At 40.3% G+C, this 19,814-nt stretch overlaps 1 protein-coding gene across 2 annotated transcripts in view; it reads left to right on the top strand.

Moving 5' to 3' along the window:
• rps6kc1.S (ribosomal protein S6 kinase, 52kDa, polypeptide 1 S homeolog) overlaps window positions 1–19,814 on the top strand; it is an 86,728-nt gene that overhangs the window by 41,245 nt on the left and 25,669 nt on the right. For both annotated transcript variants that reach the window (XM_018264995.2, XM_018264996.2), the window contains exons 9-12: window positions 654–769; window positions 1,824–1,916; window positions 12,412–12,459; window positions 14,367–14,496. In XM_018264995.2, coding sequence (XP_018120484.1) covers window positions 654–769; window positions 1,824–1,916; window positions 12,412–12,459; window positions 14,367–14,496 — 387 coding nt within the window. The remainder of the gene's footprint in view (window positions 1–653; window positions 770–1,823; window positions 1,917–12,411; window positions 12,460–14,366; window positions 14,497–19,814) is intronic.

Below are 19,814 nucleotides of genomic sequence, written 5' to 3'. Positions count from 1 at the left end.
ACTTATTGCACCAGCCTAAGGTTTCAGCTTGTCAATAGCAGCAATGATCCAGGACATCAAACTTGTCACAGGGGGTCACCATCTTGGAAAGTGTCTGTGACACTCACATGCTCAGTGGGCTCTGAGCAGCTGTTGAGAAGCTAAGTTTAGGGCTCATCACTAATTATCCAGTAGAAAATGAGCTTCCCCTGTAATATAAGCTGATGCTACAGGTTTGCTGATTATTAAATTCTGATGCTAATTGCACTGGTTTCTGTGCTGCCATGTAGTAATTATCTGTATTAATTACTAATCAGCCTTATATTGTGACATGTCTATTCTATGTGTACTGTATATTGTGAGTGGGTCCCTAAGCTCAGTAAGTGACAGCAGCACAGAGCATGTGCAGTGAATCAGCAGAAAAGAAGATGGGGAGCTACTGGGGCATCTTTGGAGACACAGATCTTTGCTGCTAAAGGGTTGTGGTTGCCTTGGGCTGGTACAGAAGCACAAAACATAAAGTACAACATTTCTAGCTACTTCTTTAGTTAAGCTTTAGTTCTCCTTTAAGAGTAAAGCTAATTATTTAATTTCCTCAGATCAATAGTTTGTCTTCCACTATTCCTTTTGCATAACCCTTCATAAATATATTACTTTCTATCTGCCATTTGTAGGAGAGCCGAGTCCAACGCGGCGGGAAGCGGTGAAGAAGAAGACTGCCGAGTATCTGATGCGTGCTGAAAGTATCTCCAGCTTATGCCTTAAACACTCGCAGGAGGAGCTCAGCGCTGTAAGTTGCAGTGTTCCAAGTTGCCCCTGCACCAACAAAGAGTATTATATGACTTAGCAGTTATTCTTTATTGATTTCAATGATTTTTCAGTGGTCCATCCCCTCCTTCGCCTTGTTCCATTGTGAGGTGATGAATTCTGTGATTTAAATTTTCTATGTTTTCCATTTGAGTGGTGCACAGATTTTCTGGAATGGGCTTTAAATCCCACAAAGGAACAAGATGCAGGAGGGGGTTGCATTATACTGTGATTTTAAGTAGGAATGTTGGTTTATTGTTTCATAAGTTCGACTGTATGAGCTCATAAAGGGGTTATATTTTTCCTTTATGGGTTATAAATGCAGTAGCCTCCCATAATTCCATCTGTGTTATGCATATAATGTATTCTCCTCCTGTCTTGCACTCTGCATAATACTGATATGGTAAATAATCTTATGGGGCTGCATTGATCTTGATCTTGATAGGCTAAAACTCCTAAGAAGCCAAAAGTGTAGCTTTCCCAAATACTGCTGAAAAAAAGAATAAAAAAGGTGCATTGGGCACCGACAGTACTGAAATATGTACAGTAATGCCAAAAAATGCTCTGCTCATATGCAGTGATGTATTCCCTACATGTATGAGTTTACACTACTGTGACCTAATAGTTGTAGCTCTAGTTTTGCTGTTGACCTGCAGATCTATAAACCTAAAGTGTCCGAGCAATATGTCCAACAGATCTTTTCCTGTACTTTGTGTGAATCCTCTCCTTCACCCATACCAGTAAACCTAATCCAGAGCTGGAATAACCCCTTAATTAGCATTAATTACTTTCATTTTCTTGAAACAAATACCACCAAAAAGCAGCTTTTAGTATTACTTTTTCGTTCTCTGGCTTCCTCCTCTTAATTTATTTACTTGCAACTTAATAATTAGAGCGACTCCTATAACATCATCTTTTATCTCAGCTCTGTGATTTATGATAAATTTAGTTTCCTTCGGCTCGGCATTTGCTCCAGCAGGCGGCCTTCCTTCAAGTACCTCACTGATTGATGTCTCATCTTTGATATCTTCCATTAGCCTCCAGGAGCACTAAGTTCAAGGCCCTCTTGGAACCTAAGGAGTCCTGCAGAGGAACTGAAGGCCTTCAGAGTCCTTGGGGTGATTGACAAGGTAATTCTTCAGCATCTCTTCAAGAGTTCACTCATAAATCGACCGCATGCTGTCATTCTGCCTTTGAAGTTGAGGATCTTAGGAATATGAAACAAAAGGGTAAAATTACTTGGATGCATTTGCACTTTTAAAATAACAAAAGGAGCAAAAAGGCATAAAAAACGCTGCCTTTCTGTAAGCAATTCATGTAAGGTTGTGCAAAATATATTCGAAGGTAAAGGGCACGGCACTTGTTTGGTTGTTTAGCATTGTGGCACCAGGTTTAAACACAATTCTGCTGCTCCTTTTAATCTGAGGTCAGGAATTTGAAGCTGGTACATAAACACTCAAGCAGCGAGGACGTTGCATTAATCTAAAGGGATCAACCACAACACACACAGTAGGAAAGACCTTTAGAAATATGTCAAAATCCATTTCTTTTTCATGCTGAGTGGGAGCTTATTTTTTGTAAAACACTTTGTAGGAGTAAACAGGTATAGCATCTTGTTTTCTAGTGTGCTTGAAGCCGGGAGTTTTCCCAAATAAGGGGCAGCTTATGTTATAGGGAAGGTGTCTATAAAATATATGCAAGTCTCCTCTTTTTTCATCATGGAATAGCTTCTGATCCATGTTCTCTTTACTTTTATAAAGGGTACCACTGTGCACAATTTTGAAAGGGATTTATATTTTTATGACTGCATATATTTTTATCACTGCACATTATCTTTTAATATAACTTGCTGACTGGAATGATTCTATATCATGAACTGTAGTTATTCTATTAGGGCTCAGTCTGGTTTCACTGGGAAAGGTTGAGAAATCCTGCCAGACAAGGACCAAATCATGCTATGGATGTGGCCCTCTTCCATCAGTTATGCAGGGACCCCTGTGTGATCCATTTTGGCCCACCAGACAGATGGACTTGTGAGGGCAAAGATCCACAATTTGTTGTCCTTGCCAAATAAATTAATTTTTTAAGGGAACTCTATTCCTCACTCCTGTGTATTAAAAGTGTTGACATCCCATGAAAAAGGGGGCTCGGGATGCGCACCCCAAATTCTTAGTTTGCCCCCATATGTCCATTCACTAAATGCTGTATAAGAATTGCATATTAGTGGAATCCAGAGAAGATGTCCTTGTATATGTTTGTAAAGTGCAAGCATGTTATGTTTGTAAGAAAAGCACAGGCATGTTGTCCAGCACTATATGACTATAATGCCTTTGGCATGAAGTAATCTATGATGAATGTTAAGGTCCATAGCTGTACCTTGATTTTATATTTCTCTAGTTTAATAGGTGTGATGTAGGTGGATAATTTCTGTTCTGTAATAGGCATGGATTAGCGTAGTTAAAGTATTCCTGCACAAACGAAGCCTCAAAGGCATTTCAAAGACAAAGTTGGCCTTAATCTTGGACTGGAATCTTGGACAAAATCCAGAAGCACACCAAAAATAGTTGCTTTTTGAAAATAGTTGATTTGTTTAGCCCATAAGCATTTCACAAATAAGGCAACGTTTTGGACCCTTCCGGGCCTTTTATCAAGCTTCTGGATTTTGTGGATTTTTCTGGATTTTGTCTATACTGACTTTTGTTCTGGTTCAGCACCCACCACTTTCGACAAGTGGGAACCTCACAGGTAGAGCACTGCATTATCGTGGAACATATCTAAGGTGAACAGGGAACAGTAAGCATGACTGAGAAAGGGGTTTTACAAATTAACAGATTTTGGGGCAAATTCACTAGAGGACGAATTTTCACCAGGGAACGATTCGCCACACTTCGCCAGGTGCAAATTCATTACCACTATGCTAATTCACTATAATGAGAAGTTGCGTCTCAGCAGCCGAACGCTGGTAAATTTTTGTTACTTCAGCTGGGCAAGCATTTCACAGCGAATTTTCTCTTGCATTCATTTCTGCCTAGCAAAATTTCGCTAGCATTCTTACGCTTAGGTTAGTTTGAATAGGGCGAGTATGTAAAAAGTTGTATGGATGTCTTTATTAGTAATGTTGGTGCAAATGCTTGAAGTGGCCACTTTTTCAAACACGTGTCCAATGAGCCATAATAAAGACAAAATAGAGTCTCTAATGCCCTAGACATGAGCTCATCCCAAAACAAATGTGGCATGCTCCTCACATGGTTAAAAATAGTTTGGACTTTTGAAGGCAATCCCGCTTTAAAAAATGAAAAGTCGCCAGCCAGCAACTTTAATGCATTTCCGGCATACAGGATATAATGTCACTGCCGTAAGATTGAGGAGGATGTAGCTTCATCTTATCAGTTCGCCTGGTCTGAGGTGGCGAAGTAAACTCTGGCAAAAGAGGTAACGTTCTGTAAAATTTGCATCTTAGTGAATTTGCGCTTGGTGAAAAGTTGACTGGCGACAGAGTACGAACGAACGCTAGCGACGGTCTCTTTTGCTAGGGAATTGTCGTTGTTCCTGCGGATGAGATTTCTGGCGAATTGTCTTTAGTGACGGCCACTTCCCCCTTTAGTGAATCTTCCCCCTTGATGTAAATTCCTAAAGAGATGAGTATGAGTTGTCCCACTGCTTCTCACCTACTGAAATAAGGGTCTGGGACCTGTTATCCAGAATGCCTGGGACTTGGGGTTTTCCGGATAACAGATATTTCTGTAATTTGGACCTTCATCCCATAACTCTACTAGAAAAATCATGTAAACAAAACCCAATAGGCCGATTTTGGTGACAATAAGGATTAATTCGATTTTAGTTGGGATTAAGTAGAAGCTTCAAAAATTTTAATTATTTGGGTAAAATGGAGCCTAAGAGAGGCGGCCTTTTCGTAACTCAGAGCTTTCTGAATAACCGGTTTCTTGATAACTTATCCCATATTGTAAGGGTATGGGACCTGGTATCCAGAATGCTTGTTACCTGGGGTTTTCCAGATAACGGATGTTTCCATTTTTTGGATCTTCATACCTTAAATCTACTAGAAAATCATTCAAACATTAAATACATCCAACGGGCTGGTTCTGCTTCCAATAAGGATTAATTATATTTTAGCTTGGATTATATACAAGGCGCTTTTTTATTACAGACAAAAAGGAAATATTTTTTAGGGATGCACCGAATCCAGGATTCGGTTTGGGATTCGTTTTTTTTCAGCAAGATTCAGATACGACCGAATCCTTCTGCTTGGCCAATCCTGCCCCTAATTTGCATATGCAAATTAGGGGCAGGGAGGGAAATCGTGTGACATTTTGTCACAAAACAAAAAAGTAAAAAATGTTTTCCCCTTCCCACCTCTAATTTGCATATGCAAATTAGGATTCGGTATTCGGCCGAATCTTTCGCGAGGGGATTGGGGGTTCGACCGAATCCAAAATAGTGATAACCCTAATAATTTTTAAAACATTTGGATTATTTCGATAAAATGGAGTCTATGGGAGATAGCCTTTAGGTAATCTGGATCTTTCTGGATAATGTGTTTCCTTATAATGGATAAAATACCTGTATGACTCATATTTCAAAATAAGATATGTGTTTTTATTATAACATAATAAGCATTCATACATTGGGGATGTTAAGTTTAAATCCATATTCTGCGTATTTTAAGATTCTGGTAATAACAGGGTTACCTTTTCCCCCTCAGTAATAATTCTTTGTGGTATTGTTTTATGAAACATTATGCACACTGTGTAGCGTCCTTACTCCGTCATGTCCCTTGCGACCTTGGCTGGTTATTTGATAAGGTGACAAATAGCTCGGCGTGCTCCCTTTTTCTGTAGGCTTGCCTGTTGCCTGCCTCTGGGTCTGCAGCTTCCCTTATGCTGACTTCTACTAAATTCCTTCTATCTCATGTCTCAGGGCTTTGATGCATATGTTCTGAAGGTGGCCACACTGACTTTGGATAGCAGCAGATGGCAAAGCTTCAGGCTGCCACCGGCTATGCTGGTGTTAAGTTGGAAAGTTAACGTTTGATGATGGATCAGCAGTGCATATAAAAGGACCTGACAACACAAATATATTTAATTAAAATAAAATTTGCATAGGGAAGCGTGTAAGCACTAAACTTACTTAAATGCATTTTAAGGCTTACATTGATATGCCATTATTTCATGTTTATGTAGACAAATTTTTTTTATGGGATCCGTTATCCAGAAAGTTCAGAATTACGGAAAGGCCATCTTCCATAGACTCCATTATAATTAAATAATCCAAATTTTTTAAAATTATTTTCTTTTTCTCTGTAATAATTAGGGATGCACCAGGATTCTGTTTGGGATTCGGCCTTTTTCAGCAGGATTTGGATTCTACCGAATCCTTCCGCCCAGTCAAATCCAAATCCTAATTTGCATATGCAAATTAGGGACGGAAGGGAAATCGCCTGATTTTTGTCACAAAACAAGGAATAAACATTTTTTCCCCTTCCCACCCCTAATTTGCATGTGCAAATTAGGTTCGGTATTCGGCCGAATCTTTCTCAAAGGATTCGGGGCTTCGCCCGTATCCAAAATAGTGGATTCGGTGCATCCCTAGTAATAATAAAACAGTAGCTTGTACTTGATCCCAACTAAGAAATAATTAATCATTATTGGAAGCAAAACCAGCCTATTGGGTTTATTTAATGTTTACATTATGTTTAAGTAGACTTAAGATATGAAGGACCCCTTATGCGGAAAACCCCAGCTCTCAAGCTTTCTGGATAACGGGTCCCATACCTGTATTAAATGCCGCCTTATCTATAAGCCCGAAACGCATTATCTAAAAATGAATACCCTTGGTTAAAATATAAAATGTAAATAATAGGCAGAATAACGTTTCAAAACCCAGTTTCATTGGTTCATATTCACCATTGGTCTATACTTGCTGTAGTAAAAAGAGCTTTTGATTAGTGAATTACATTTTTTGTCATTGCGGTTGAATCCTTTTTATTTATTTCCCTGAAAATCACTGTTTCCAGCAAAGAAATCTATGTGAAGGCTTATCAGAGCTGTTTCACTGTCCTTTATGTAGACGGATTCATTAGTGATTGGCCTATTGTCAGCATTAAAAATAAAATGGAAAAGCAGCGCGGCTGTTTGGCTCCTTATGATCTTTTGTGAATGAAGCTATCATATTAATACAGAGCCCCAGAATTGTTCATTAAGAAATGACTTAAACCAAGTGTGGATCGTGCAAATGTGAAGTTCTCCAGATGTTCAGAGGAAAGACTCCCCTTTATGCATAGCTATACTGACAATAATTCCTGATGCTGTTTGTTAGCTACAGTACTGGCGGGTAAACTCATTCACTGCTGAAGAAAGGGCTGCTGCCTCTAATAACGTTACTACAGCTTGCACAGAACCCACAATTGTACGGACAGTATTGCTCAGCCTCCATGTTATATTTATTCAGAGCCAGACTGCCCATCCATCTGTGCACGAGATTCTGATTATAGTTCAATATAAAAATCAACCCTGTATTCTCCTTCTAGCTGTTTTATTAATAGGACAGCACTGATCATCTTATTGCAATGAAATATCATAATTTTCCCTATGCCGAAACACTTATTAGAGGTAATATTCTAGGCAGAGCTAATTTGATTTAAGCATCTTGGAAGATGGCCTTGGAAGGAAGTGTGACTGGTATAGCAGGTATAGTAGGGAAAGATGGTGTCTATAGTAACAGTGGGATAATAGTCTCTGGGAAGGGAGTGTGACTGTGGGATAGCAGGTATAGTAGGGAGAGATGGTGCCTATAGTAACAGTAGGATAATAGTCTCTGGGAACGGAGTGTGGCTATGGGATAGCAGGTATAGTAGGGAGAGATGGTGTCTATAGTAACAGTGGATAATAGTCTCTGGGAAGGGAGTGTGACTGTGGGATAGCAGGTATAGTAGGGAGAGATGGTGCCTATAGTAACAGTGGATAATAGTCTCTGGGAAGGGAGTGTGACTGTGGGATAGCAGGTATAGTAGGGAGAGATGGTGCCTATAGTAACAGTGGATAATAGTCTCTGGGAAGGGAGTGTGACTGTGGGATAGCAGGTATAGTAGGGAGAGATGGCGCCTATAGTAACAGTGGATAATAGTCTCTGGGAAGGGAGTGTGACTGTGGGATAGTAGGTATAGTAGGGAGAGATGGTGCCTATAGTAACAGTGGGATAATAGTCTCTGGGAAGGGAGTGTGACTGTGGGATAGCAAGTATAGTAGGGAGAGATGGTGTCTATAGTAACAGTGGATATAATAATCTTTGGGAAGGGAGTGTGACTGTGGGATAGCAGGTATAGTAGGGAGAGATGGTGCCTATAGTAACAGTGGATTTAATAATCTTTGGGAAGGGAGTGTGACTGTGGGATAGCAGGTATAGTAGGGAGAGATGGTGCCTATAGTAACAGTGGGATAATAGTCTCTGGGAAGGGAGTGTGACTGTGGGATAGCAGGTATAGTAAGGAGAGATGGTGCCTATAGTAACAGTGGATATAATAATCTTTGGGAAGGGATTGTGGTGGTACCAGTGAGAAGTAATTGCATCTTGAAAGTAACTTATTTTAGTTGAACGTATAACTATTATCCAATTGAATAGTTCATAGCTTCTACAAAAGGTCAGAGTTAAAAGTACTACTAATATTTGCAGAGAACAACATTAAATATTCTATTTCTTGGTGCTTAAACTTGCATTCGTTCTTTAGAAGTTAGCCCTACCAGTGTCCTGCCAGCTATGTGCTGTTTGAGGAGACCATCCCTGGTTACTGTTTGCAGCACTGAGTACTTCCCAATGGTACATGCAGAACAAATGGGACTGTTTGTTAGCCCCCTACCACCACATCTTCCATAAAATAGCTTACTGCAGCAGGGAACCTTGAAGGTCAGTGTTTTATTCTCCCAGAGCATCTGTTTGATCCTCCATAGGGACAGCAGAGCAGACCTGAAGCTCGGTTAATGGAGCTAACTGTGCGTTAAAAGTTCACTGCCATCAGGACAGACTGTAGTATATTTGAGGTGAAGAGTAATGTGAGGCCTGAATTTCTAGGGATGACAATTGAATGGTTTTTAATACCCCACTGGCTGTCTGAGATAAAATGGGACTATAAGGGTATAACACTGTGGTGTTTAATTATTAGATTGTTGAGGGGCAGAAGCAAAAAAGAGGGGAAACATATGGTTACTACTAGATACCAGCACTGGAGTGGTTAATCCTGCTTACTAGGCGTGTGTCTGAGAGCTGCGTGTTGAAGGTGCTTCTTATAAAGACTATTGTTAACTAAATATTATTGCCAAACAGATGGGAGGCATTCACCAGCCTCATGTTTTCAGCTCTAATTATATTATCACCAGTCCTGTACGGCTCAGTTGAAGAGGTGTATCCAGGGGCCAATTTATAATCATTTAGGCAGCACCTGTTTGGGAGAAAACTGACAGTCAAAGGGCACATTTATAAAAAAAAATCGCATATGTTCTTGTATTTATTACCTCAATGTGAACAGCATCCAGCTGCAAATCAACCGCAGACCAGCAAAATAGAGGGCTCTGCTATATCAAAATATCCGACACTTAATGGTCAATAACATTCTCTTAAGGTCTATGGTGGGTAATATAACAACAACCAGAAGATTTGGACATTCTACAGAGAAAAATAGATTTTGAGTATAATGGCTGGATTTTTCAGCTTCTGGTAGTGCAACTTTCCTGCACAAAAATGACTGAACACATGGGGGCAAATTTACTAAATGGAGAATTTTCACCTGCAAAGGCTTCACCACACGCTGCGCCACTTCGCAAGGTGCAAATTCACTACCACTAGACTAATTCACAAAAATGCAAACTTGCGCCTCTGCAGCCGAAAGGCGGCGAAGTTTCTCTAACATTAATTCGGCAGTACGAGCATTTCATAACGAATTTTCTCTAGCATTCATTTCTGCCTAGCGAAACTTCGTTAGTACACTTACGCTTGGGTCAATTTGAATAGGGCCGGTACATATAGGTCTTTTATTTACCTTTATTAGAGATTTTGGTGCAAATGCTTGACGTGGCCAATATAGATCCTGTAATGCCCTTGACATGACCCCACCTCTTTAATAGTTACAACTTTTAAAGACAATCCCGTTTTAAAATGTGAAAAAACACTTTAAGGAGGATGTAGCTTCCTCTTATCAGTTCGTCAGGTCTAAGCTGGTGAAGGAAACTGGTGAAAGAGGTAACGTAATGGAAAATTCGCTCTTTGGTGAATTTGCGTAGTAACTACCATTTTCCTGAGCTAAATGCACCTGGTGAAAGGACACGAAATTGCACTAGCAAAACTCTTTCGCTATTGAATTGTAGCCGGTTCGTAAACTTGCTTTCTCCCTTGTGAATTTTCACTAGCGGTGGCCTCTTCACCCTTTAGTAAATCTGCCCCATGGAGTCATCCATGAAGAATGACCTAGTTGTTGTCTGAAAATATAGCCGTTCCCATTTTTTGTGTGCCTTGTCTGGAGTGAGAACCTATTGGAGATGGTTATTTGTGCCTAACACTGGTAACACTTCTGGTTATAGATCAGTTGAACAGCCAGCTTGGAGGGATGCCTAGGGGCACCCAAGTGACTCTTTGGCCCACTATGAGCCTACTGTAGTTCTGGAGAAGACCATTCGGACACCACCACCCATTTGTTACATACACCTGGTGAAACCCAATGGTTCTATAGGGAACTCAAAAAAACTGACATTTTTAAAGGTTGTTATCCCAATTATAAGGCACCATATGTTGGTTATATTTGCCTACACCAGTGACTGTTGGACTTTTTAGAGGCTCAACCTTTGATCAGGGCCCATGCTAGCACATGACAAGGTTACAGATATAGGGAAACCGTCATCACTCATTCTAGCACAGGAATTCAGTTTTTATCCTAAATCTCGCCCTAAGTGACCTTCAAGCTGGGCTTTTAGGTGTATCTAGGAAGCCAAATATGCGTTTTCCCAAAATGTAACCCTGTCATCAAGACAAAACACCCCTTAAAGGTAGAAAGGAACTTAACAATTTATCTGTGAACCCCTTTGTTGCTATAAACATAGAAGCAGAATCAGGTTTATCCATATAATCCACCACAGTGCAGCAGTTTGAGGAATAATTACTTTTGAGCACATTTGGAATTCCCTGTGTCTGTTTTTTGTTAACAAATTAAGTTTCCAAGGCATTGCCTGGCATCTTCCAATCGCAAAGCTATTTACATGCCTACCAGGATTTCTTTTTTTTCTGAAAGTCACCAGTAGTAGTGGGCAGCGGGCATGCAAGGATTTGTAATTAGTCTGCAGATTGCCTGCTTCTTCACACTGAAGATGACCCTTCTGGATAACAGTACAAGTTAACAGCTGGCATATTCCCTAATGGCCCGTTTGTCCTTTGGTTTGTAACCAATAGAGTCGCAGCTTTATCCCAAGATTCGCAGCAGGATGCCCATGACAATTATGGCCTCCAACACTGGACAGCAGACGAGACACTAATACATGTGATTACAAAATATGGGATGTGTATCAAGAAATATTCAGTTCTAATATAGTAAATTATATCTTCAACTAATTTAAAATTTAAAGATGCATTTGCCTGTCGGGGGCTAGCTGCGTGAGGCTTCACAAAATAGACCCATCTTGTTCACCATTATATCTTATTAAATATACTGTAAGTCTTTCCTTTCGCAACTTCATCAGTAATGGGATGGGGTCAATTTTCAATTGGTCTTCCTTTTAAGATATGTGGTTATTTAGCTTTTTGTCCGCCAGCTCTCAAGTTTGGAATTTCTGCAGCAGTCTGGTTGCAAGGGTCCAGATTACTCTAGCAACGAGGTAGTGTTTTTAATGAGACGCTAGAATATGCATAGGAGAGAGCCTAAATAGAAAGATAGGTAATGTAAACTAACAATAACACCTTTTTAGCCTCACAGAGCAATCGTTTTCAGCTTTCTGGGTCAATGCTGGCCATGTTAAAGCTATAAAGTCTACAAAAAAATAAATAACCAATAAACAAAAATAATGAAAAAACCAATTAAAAAGTTGAATATGCAATTCTATAATATACTAAAAGTTTACTGGGTTGACCATCTGCCTTGGAGAGGGACAAAAGACTGATTTTTGAAACAACATTTTCCGATTTTTAGAATACAGGTATGGGTCCTGTTATCCAGAATGCTCGGGACCTGGGGCTTCCGGATAATGGATCTTTCTGTAATTTGGATCTTCATACCTTAAGCCAATTGGCTGGTTTTGCTTCCAAAAAGGATTAATTATATCTTAGTTTGATCATGTACAATGTACTGTTTTATTATTACAGAGACAAAGGAAATCATTGTTAAAAATTTGGATAAAATGGAGTCCATCATAGACAGCCTTTCTGTAATTAGGAACTTGCTGGATAACAGATACCATACATGTACCACCCAACATTCTCTATTTAGGCAAAAGGGGCAGAGCTTGGAAGGCATAAGTGTAACTGGTAATGGTCAAGGTGAATTAGGTCCAGCTTTATAGTATTAGGTCAGCTTTATAGTATGATTGCCGATTATGGTTTAATCTAACTTTGATTCTTTTATATTTGTTTAAGGTTTTACTTGTTTTGGATACAAGGACACAGGAAACCTTTATTTTAAAAGTAAGTTCATGTCTGAAATTCTGCTTTAAAATCAAATAAATGTATGAGTTTTATTGTTGGAAAACATCAGAACATCCTGGTGTGTCCATTTAGTATATATATTTTAGAGAGTAGAATATTACAATAGGAATGCTTGTTATTTACTGAGTCTTACAATAGAAATGGCAAATGAGTGTATGTTAGTAAAAATGTGACTGTTTGTACACTAGGAAAACCTGGTTTTATGTTGAAGCAGAGTTAGAAAATCTCTTTTGTGTGCAACTTGTGACTCTATAACCACCCCAGATCCTGCCCACCCAGACATCAACACTAAAAATGGTAACCCCTCCCCCCCCACACACAAATTATAAAAAGCCAATGATGGTGAGGGCCCCCTCAACATTGGCACCAGGGACCCCCTACAATTTAAAAAAAAAAAAAAAGAGAGAGAATTGGTGACCAGGGCACCCATATAAGTTAAAAAAAAAAACATTGGCGCCAGGGCCCCCCAGAAAAGTTTTTAAGAAATCATTGGTGGTCAGGGCCCTCCCTTACAAGTTAAAAAGAAACATTGGGGCCCCATAGAATATTTAAAAAAACAGAAACAAAAAAAAAAACCTTGGTTGCAGGGGTTTCATAAAATAAGTATTAAAATAACACATTGGTTACCAGGGGTTTACTATAATAAAAATAAACACAGTGGTGTTCAGTAGAACTGAAGGTGTGGCTTTTGGCTTTGGCTCCTTTCATGGCTTCGGGACTTCAATTTCGGCTCCTTTCCTGGCTTCGGATCTTTTCACGGGGACTTCAACTTTCGTGTCTTCAGGTCTTTTTGCAGCTTCAGGACTTCAGCTTCGGCTCCTTTAGCAGCTTTGGGTCTTTTCACAGCTCCAGGACTTAAACTTTGGGTCTTTTCGTGGCTTCGGCTCCTTTCGTTACTTCGGCTCTTTGGGACTTCGGAGCTTCGGCTCTTCAAGACATCAGTGGTTCAGCACAACTTCAGGACTGTTAAGAGTGGCCCAGCTATTTCAAAAAGTGGAGCACAGCTGGGCCCTCCTTTAGGTCCGGGCCTGGTACTACAGTACTCCCTGTGCCCCCCTGATGGCAGCACTGGATAGGGGTGCCCCAATCACATAGAATTTTTGGCCTGCCTTCGTGCAAGAAAACTCTACTCTACTGTGGGAGCACTCCATATTAAGCCCCAATGATCTGCTCATAATTGCTGTTCACACACATCTACATCCATCACAGCGCACTAATCCTTATGTTTTACCAGTCATTGCTTCTTTCCAAGTCCATAAACCAGCATAGCTGCTTCCCCATTCAAGCAATAGCCCAGAGCATCAATTTGGGAATGTCACAAGTAGTAGATAACCATAGGGCAGTACGTTGAAGACCATTGTAGTAATCCATGATAGAACTTGATTTTCATACTCATCAGTTACCTCTATAGCTTTGATTGTAAGAACTGTGCACAAAGCACATCAATAAATATACGATTTCTGAGAGGATGACTGTCTTTATTTATTGATCATTACTTGATACATTCTTGATCAAATAGAAATGTGTGAAGTCAGTTGTGAAATTGTGATTTAAATGCATGCATAGAAATCTAATCTGAGGTTGGGTGGCACGTGAAGTACAGGAAGTGTCATTTTGATGACTTTGTCTGAGAGGGGAGCTTCTAATGAAAACGATGACCCCCGTAATTGAATTTAATAGTAGCCTTGTGCCATCTCCTGTTCTCTGGATACCTGCCAGATGCCATCAGTGGAGCCTCAGGGGAACCAGTGACGTGGGAGCAGCAGATGAGCTCTTTTCCCTCAAGCCCACAGTAACCAGGACAGATTAGTTTAGTTGATTAACATAATGCACAGCAGGCTCTAAAGATAACTGAGGGTCCAAGTAACCTTTCTGTTTTCTGTCAGGGTCTAAGGAAAAGTGAGCACTGTGCAACCAGAAAGACTATCATTCCCCGCCTTGTGCCCAACATGGTGCGTCTGCAGGAGTATATCATCTCTGAAGAGTCGGTGTTCCTTGTTCTCCAACATGCAGAAGGTTGGTCGATATGTGAAAAACTGCAACTACAGCACTAGAACCCATAAGGACTATTTTAGTGACCCCTTTTCTATCTATTTTAGTAAAAGCTCAGCCTGTGTCATAGAAAAGTTTTTGAAGCACCACCTCAGAACAACAGGCTTTAAGTTTGGACCCCTTTACCAAATAACATATCTTATCTTTTACTTCCTGAGTTTCTATTTAGTATTCCTGATAAAGAGCAATTGCTTTTTATTACTAAAGGAAGTGGAAACATCAGGATACAGAAGCACTTCCTTTTGATTAAAGGTAAAAACGGAATTGCCCAAGTATATAGTCAGATAAGATAGTGCTACTCATCCACTGTTTTCTGTGGTATCGAGGTTTTAAAGAACAAGGAGAGGCAGAAGTATGGAACAGTTTGCTCCTCTGGCCCCAGTCCCATTTTTTCGCCCTGTTATCAACTGGCATATGCATTATAGGTTCTGCATAGTGAATGCATATTGGCACCTGTTGTTCATGGCTGTGGGCCACTTGAGTACCCAAACTTATCTCTGCCTTTCCTTGTCCTTTAAAGTAGAAGGAAAGGTCTTTTTACTTGGGGTGCCAAAAGTTAGGTGTCCCCAAGTGATCACATTTACCTACCTAAAACCCCAGAGCCAGTGCATCTATTAGGAGAAAACTGCACCGGCCTGGGGTTCTTCGAGCGAGCACCACGGAGTGATCATTCCGGCTTCTTCTTTCTTCAAATTTTCCTGGGGAAAGACACATGCACAGTAGAACAAAATAGCTGCCTTTTTTTTGTTAAAGTTCGGCTTGTGCAACCGCGTGAAAAAAGAAGAAGCCAAAAGATGATTGATCCGTGGTGCTCAGGTAATTAAATGCGATCACTTGGGGGTGCCTAACTTTTGCCACCCCAAAGTAAAATACCTTTCCTTCTCCTTTAAGAGATGATTAAGAGTTTCATTGTTTTTGTGAATCTCCATGAGGATTAGTAGTTTTACTTCTGCTTTTTCCTACATTGCTTACCTTCTTAATCCCTGAACCTTCGGGTTGACTTTCTTCTACGTTGCCACTTCTTTTCCTTACAAAGACCACCCCAATAGTTTGGGAACCAGTGATCAATGTTCACTAGCCAGGTTGGGATGTGCAAACCATTGGTGGTTGTTGGACTTTTCTAGTTCAAGCCCCCCTCCTCTGGTGTTGCAGCCTTTTATCAGGACCTGCCTTTAACCAGGTTCTAGATATAAGAAAGTATTTGTTGCATTAGTCATTTGCCATAGATCTAAGAATAACTTGAATAGCAAATTTCTTGCCCCAGATATCATCCCTACTGAACTTCAGACAGGGTTTTGAGATGTAACTAGCTGACCATTCTCCCCTAATCTCACTCTAGCTGGCATTCAGACTGAACCCTATCTGCCTTTTCTTTGGGAACCATTGGCTTAGGCACATGTCAGGTCAGCTAAGCCACAAATAAGTTCAGCAGTTAGGACTTCTCTGACCATTGCTTGTACTTACGGATATTTGTGAGGGTGCCAATGCTTTCATGTCCTGCTTGAAAGCATAACTTGTACTATCACTCCTGTTTCGGTCTGGAGATGTAACCATAGTGCTTCAGGCATCATAGCAGGGTGCAGTTTTTAAGATGAGCTCTGGTGTTAAAAGTAAGAAATGGAAATGTGTTCCACATCAGGTCCATATGTACAAAAACTTCCAAGAGTTTCTGAAATGTTAACCATTTATCCTCCATTCTTAGGATGCTAGTGACTACTTGAGGATGCTGGAATTTGTAGCAATCTTGGTGGTTAAAGCCTTGAAATTCCTTGTATAAGCCACCACCAGGGTGTCTCAGGTTAATATTGCATTACCACAACCCAAACAGCTGTAAAGCGAATGGTGAATGCTCTGTACTACTGGTAATGTCTGCATAATAAGCGTGAACTGCAGTAACATCATTAGACAGTGCTTGTGATGTGTTTTTTTCCACAGGAATTGCTCTGGCACAAGCAGGAATATAAGCACCATGCTGCTTCAGCAGAAACTCTTTCCTCTTCTCTTGTCAGTCTTTGCCAAGCCGACCTGCTCATGTTAAAGGTTTGCTATGAGAGTAGAAACTGCCATATTCCCGCTAGACTTCATTAGGATGTCTCTTTTTTTTTTGTTTTATCAGTAGTAGTTTGTGGCCAACAGTTAACGTTTGTTCGGCATTAGATTGCAGGCAATACAGCCAGTGGCAACACATATGGACACAGAGAAAAAAAACTGAGTATTTCCTACAATAAAATGCTTATGAAGTCCCTTTTTTAATTCTGCTTTCCTCCTGTGCCTGCTGAACAGGTGGCAAATGAAACGTAGTTCTCACACCTGGATTATAATGTTCTTGGCTCATTTAAAAGTAGTTTGTGCACACTGTAACTTATTTATCCTCTAATGTGAACAAGTCAGACTAGAAAACACTTTTAAATGGTAAGGTATAAGAAGTCAGCATAAAATGTTCTTTTTTTATGATCCACAAAACATTTTCATTTCACTCCTGCTTCCTAGACCAGGGGCCCGCTATCAGTACTATTATTCTTCCTTTCCTCACTCAACCTCTATTCTTCTAGTCTCTTTTTCTTTACGTAAAAAGTATTTTTCTTTATATAATTCTATAATTTATTATTCTATCTATTTAGCCTCTTTGTTTTCATAGAAATAGGGAATGGCCATAAAATAGCCCAAATGTTTAGCAGCATGAGGGCCCACTGACACCTGGGCCCACCCGGGAGTTTTTCCGGTATACTGGTTGGCCAGTCCAACACGGTCTACGTCAACAATTAGGATTTTACCCTAAATTACCATCAAGCTGGACTAGTAGATGTATCTACAAGAGCAAATAGGCATTCTTATCTAACTGGCCTTCAGGTTGAGCCTCCTTGCCACTGCTCCAGGAGGGTCAGCCCCAAAGATTGTGGTCAGCCCCAAAGATTGTGGTCAGCCCCATAGATTGGAAACCACGGTCAAATAGCATTGCATGCCAGTAGGCATAGGGGCAAATTTACTAAAGGGCGGAGTGACTTACGCGGGCGAAAATTCACCGATTTACGAACGGTTGCTGGCGTAACTTTGCTAGCAAAGGAATTATGGAGCAAAGTACAGCTAAAGTCTAACGCCTTGCGAATTTGCACTCTGGCAAGTGGACGTAAAATTCACTAAGATGTGGATTTTACTGAACGTTACCTCTTGGGCCAGACTTGCCTTCGCCACCTCAGACCAGGCGAAGTGCAATAGAGTAGATAGGACTACCTATAAACAAAGTTGAACATTTTTCCAAGTCCCAAAAAACGCTGGCGTCTTTTCCATGGCGATAAGCTGAAAAATAGCGTAATTTTTTTTGGGGTAACTGGCTTCCCCCCTACATTTCCTAACATATGGGACATAAACTTTACACTGGGCTCATGTGTAGGGCAATATAACAACTTTATTTTATTAAGGTTCCCTAGGCTTGTGTAGTTTAATGTATTTGCTGCAACATATAAGTCCATTGAACTTTAACTTCCCGCCGTATGCAAATTAGCCAATGCTAGCGCAACGTCGCTTCACTTGGCACAGTAACGCTAGCGCAACTTAGCCAGTGTTTGGCGCCCTGGACGTAACTTTGGTTTTAAGTGAATTAGCATTGTCCTGCCGAATCTACGCCTGGCAAAGTGTTGCAATGTGAGCGAAGCTGTCGCTGGCGAATTTTCGGAGGTTAGTGAATTTGTACCAAAAGGAAAAAAGGAACCTGTGTCCCTGTGCTATTTTATTGCATAAATAAGCAATTAGAATTATATTAAAATTGAAGTTAACCATTCACAGGTCAGTATTGTTTGCTGCCAGGCGAGCATACCTTTCAGACGCAAGGTCTACAGTGCAGCTCACATAGGTTCCCTGGGCAGGTGTTGCATACGGAACTCCCTAGCGACCTTTTTCCCATGGCCCCCTAGCTTCCACCTTTTCAATGACCTGAAAACTAGACGTGTTCTATGGAGCATGCATGTGATGCCCCCCACCATATGTATGCAATGGAGCAGAACATTTTGAACTCTGTTCTAGGAACATATGCAACTATTTGCACCTTAGGGAGCAACCTACGAATCTCAACATGTAAGGAACAATTTTGGTAGGATGTTTTGGTTTAAGTATGGAGTTATGCTACTGTAGTTACCATCAAGAACAAAATGCTCTCTCTCTTTTCAGAGAAAAAACAAATGTCAGAAATTGAGAATTTGGCTAAGCAGGACGCTATGGGAAATGTCATTGCTGGGTTGTGGGTGTAGATCCTTACCTTTACCCTATTAGTGTCGATTTATGTGTCATTAAAACAAAACAAGTAAAACAATACTCATGGTTTAAAAAAAAAACAAAAAAAAAAAACACGAAAGACTAAGAAACGTGTGCTCTTCATATTACTCATCAATTGACATCACTGAATAAGAACGACGTTAAGAAAAAAAAGTCATCAATGAACTGGAAAATCTAACAGTATCCCTAAACTGCTGCCATTTGTCTTTGCCCATAATCACAGTTTGGCATTAATTACGCACAAAGCAACACTGCCTCTGCCAAGCTGCAATCAATTCCAAATACAACACCAGCCAATGCCAGACTTCTTATTGGTGCTGTATTTGAATAGATGGACTGTGTCACAGATACAGGAAGAAGGAAAAGGGCTTCCAAATACTGAAATAATTATATATTTGCTTCTCTCGTGGAGCTAGAGTGTCAGCAATACTGAGCTGGTAAGATGATGTAGTTGTTTATTTAGTGAAACTGGTCAGCCTTTGTTGTGCCTCGGTGTACAATGGAATGAATCCGGGAAATGGATAATTTAAAGGAAGACACTCGCTAAAACATAATGTTGGTGCCCAGAAATTAGGGGCAATTTTAAGAGTTGCATTGAAAAAAAATCAAAAAAAAAACAAAAGACCTGTCCTGATATAATGTAAAGATATTAACCATTAAAGAGCTTTGAACCTAAAACACTGTCATAAAAGTTGTGACTCGTAGGTCTCTGGCACCCCTTGCAGTAGTGCAGGTAATGTTTCACTAGGCTGGCGAAGTGATCTTGCAGATATGGTTTCTTGCGGGACACTCGCTATTTGGACTTTGGTGCATGCAAGCAACCCATGCACCAGTCTGAGCAGATCTAGTTACCTCTGGTGAGTACAGTACATATTGAAGGTGGTGTAAGAGCTGCTGAGGACTAGCAGGGGCTACGTCAATAGATAAGTGGGATTAGTGTATGTAATTCTTTTGCTGAATAAAATGCAGTATATATGGTCTGTTTCATTTAGGTCAATTGATTCAGTTGTTGT

The sequence above is a fragment of the Xenopus laevis genome, chromosome 5S (assembly GCF_017654675.1).
Source record: "Xenopus laevis strain J_2021 chromosome 5S, Xenopus_laevis_v10.1, whole genome shotgun sequence".
NCBI lineage: Eukaryota > Metazoa > Chordata > Amphibia > Anura > Pipidae > Xenopus > Xenopus laevis.
Note: the sequence above shows the minus strand (reverse complement) of the source record. Positions and strands in the feature narration are given on the sequence as shown.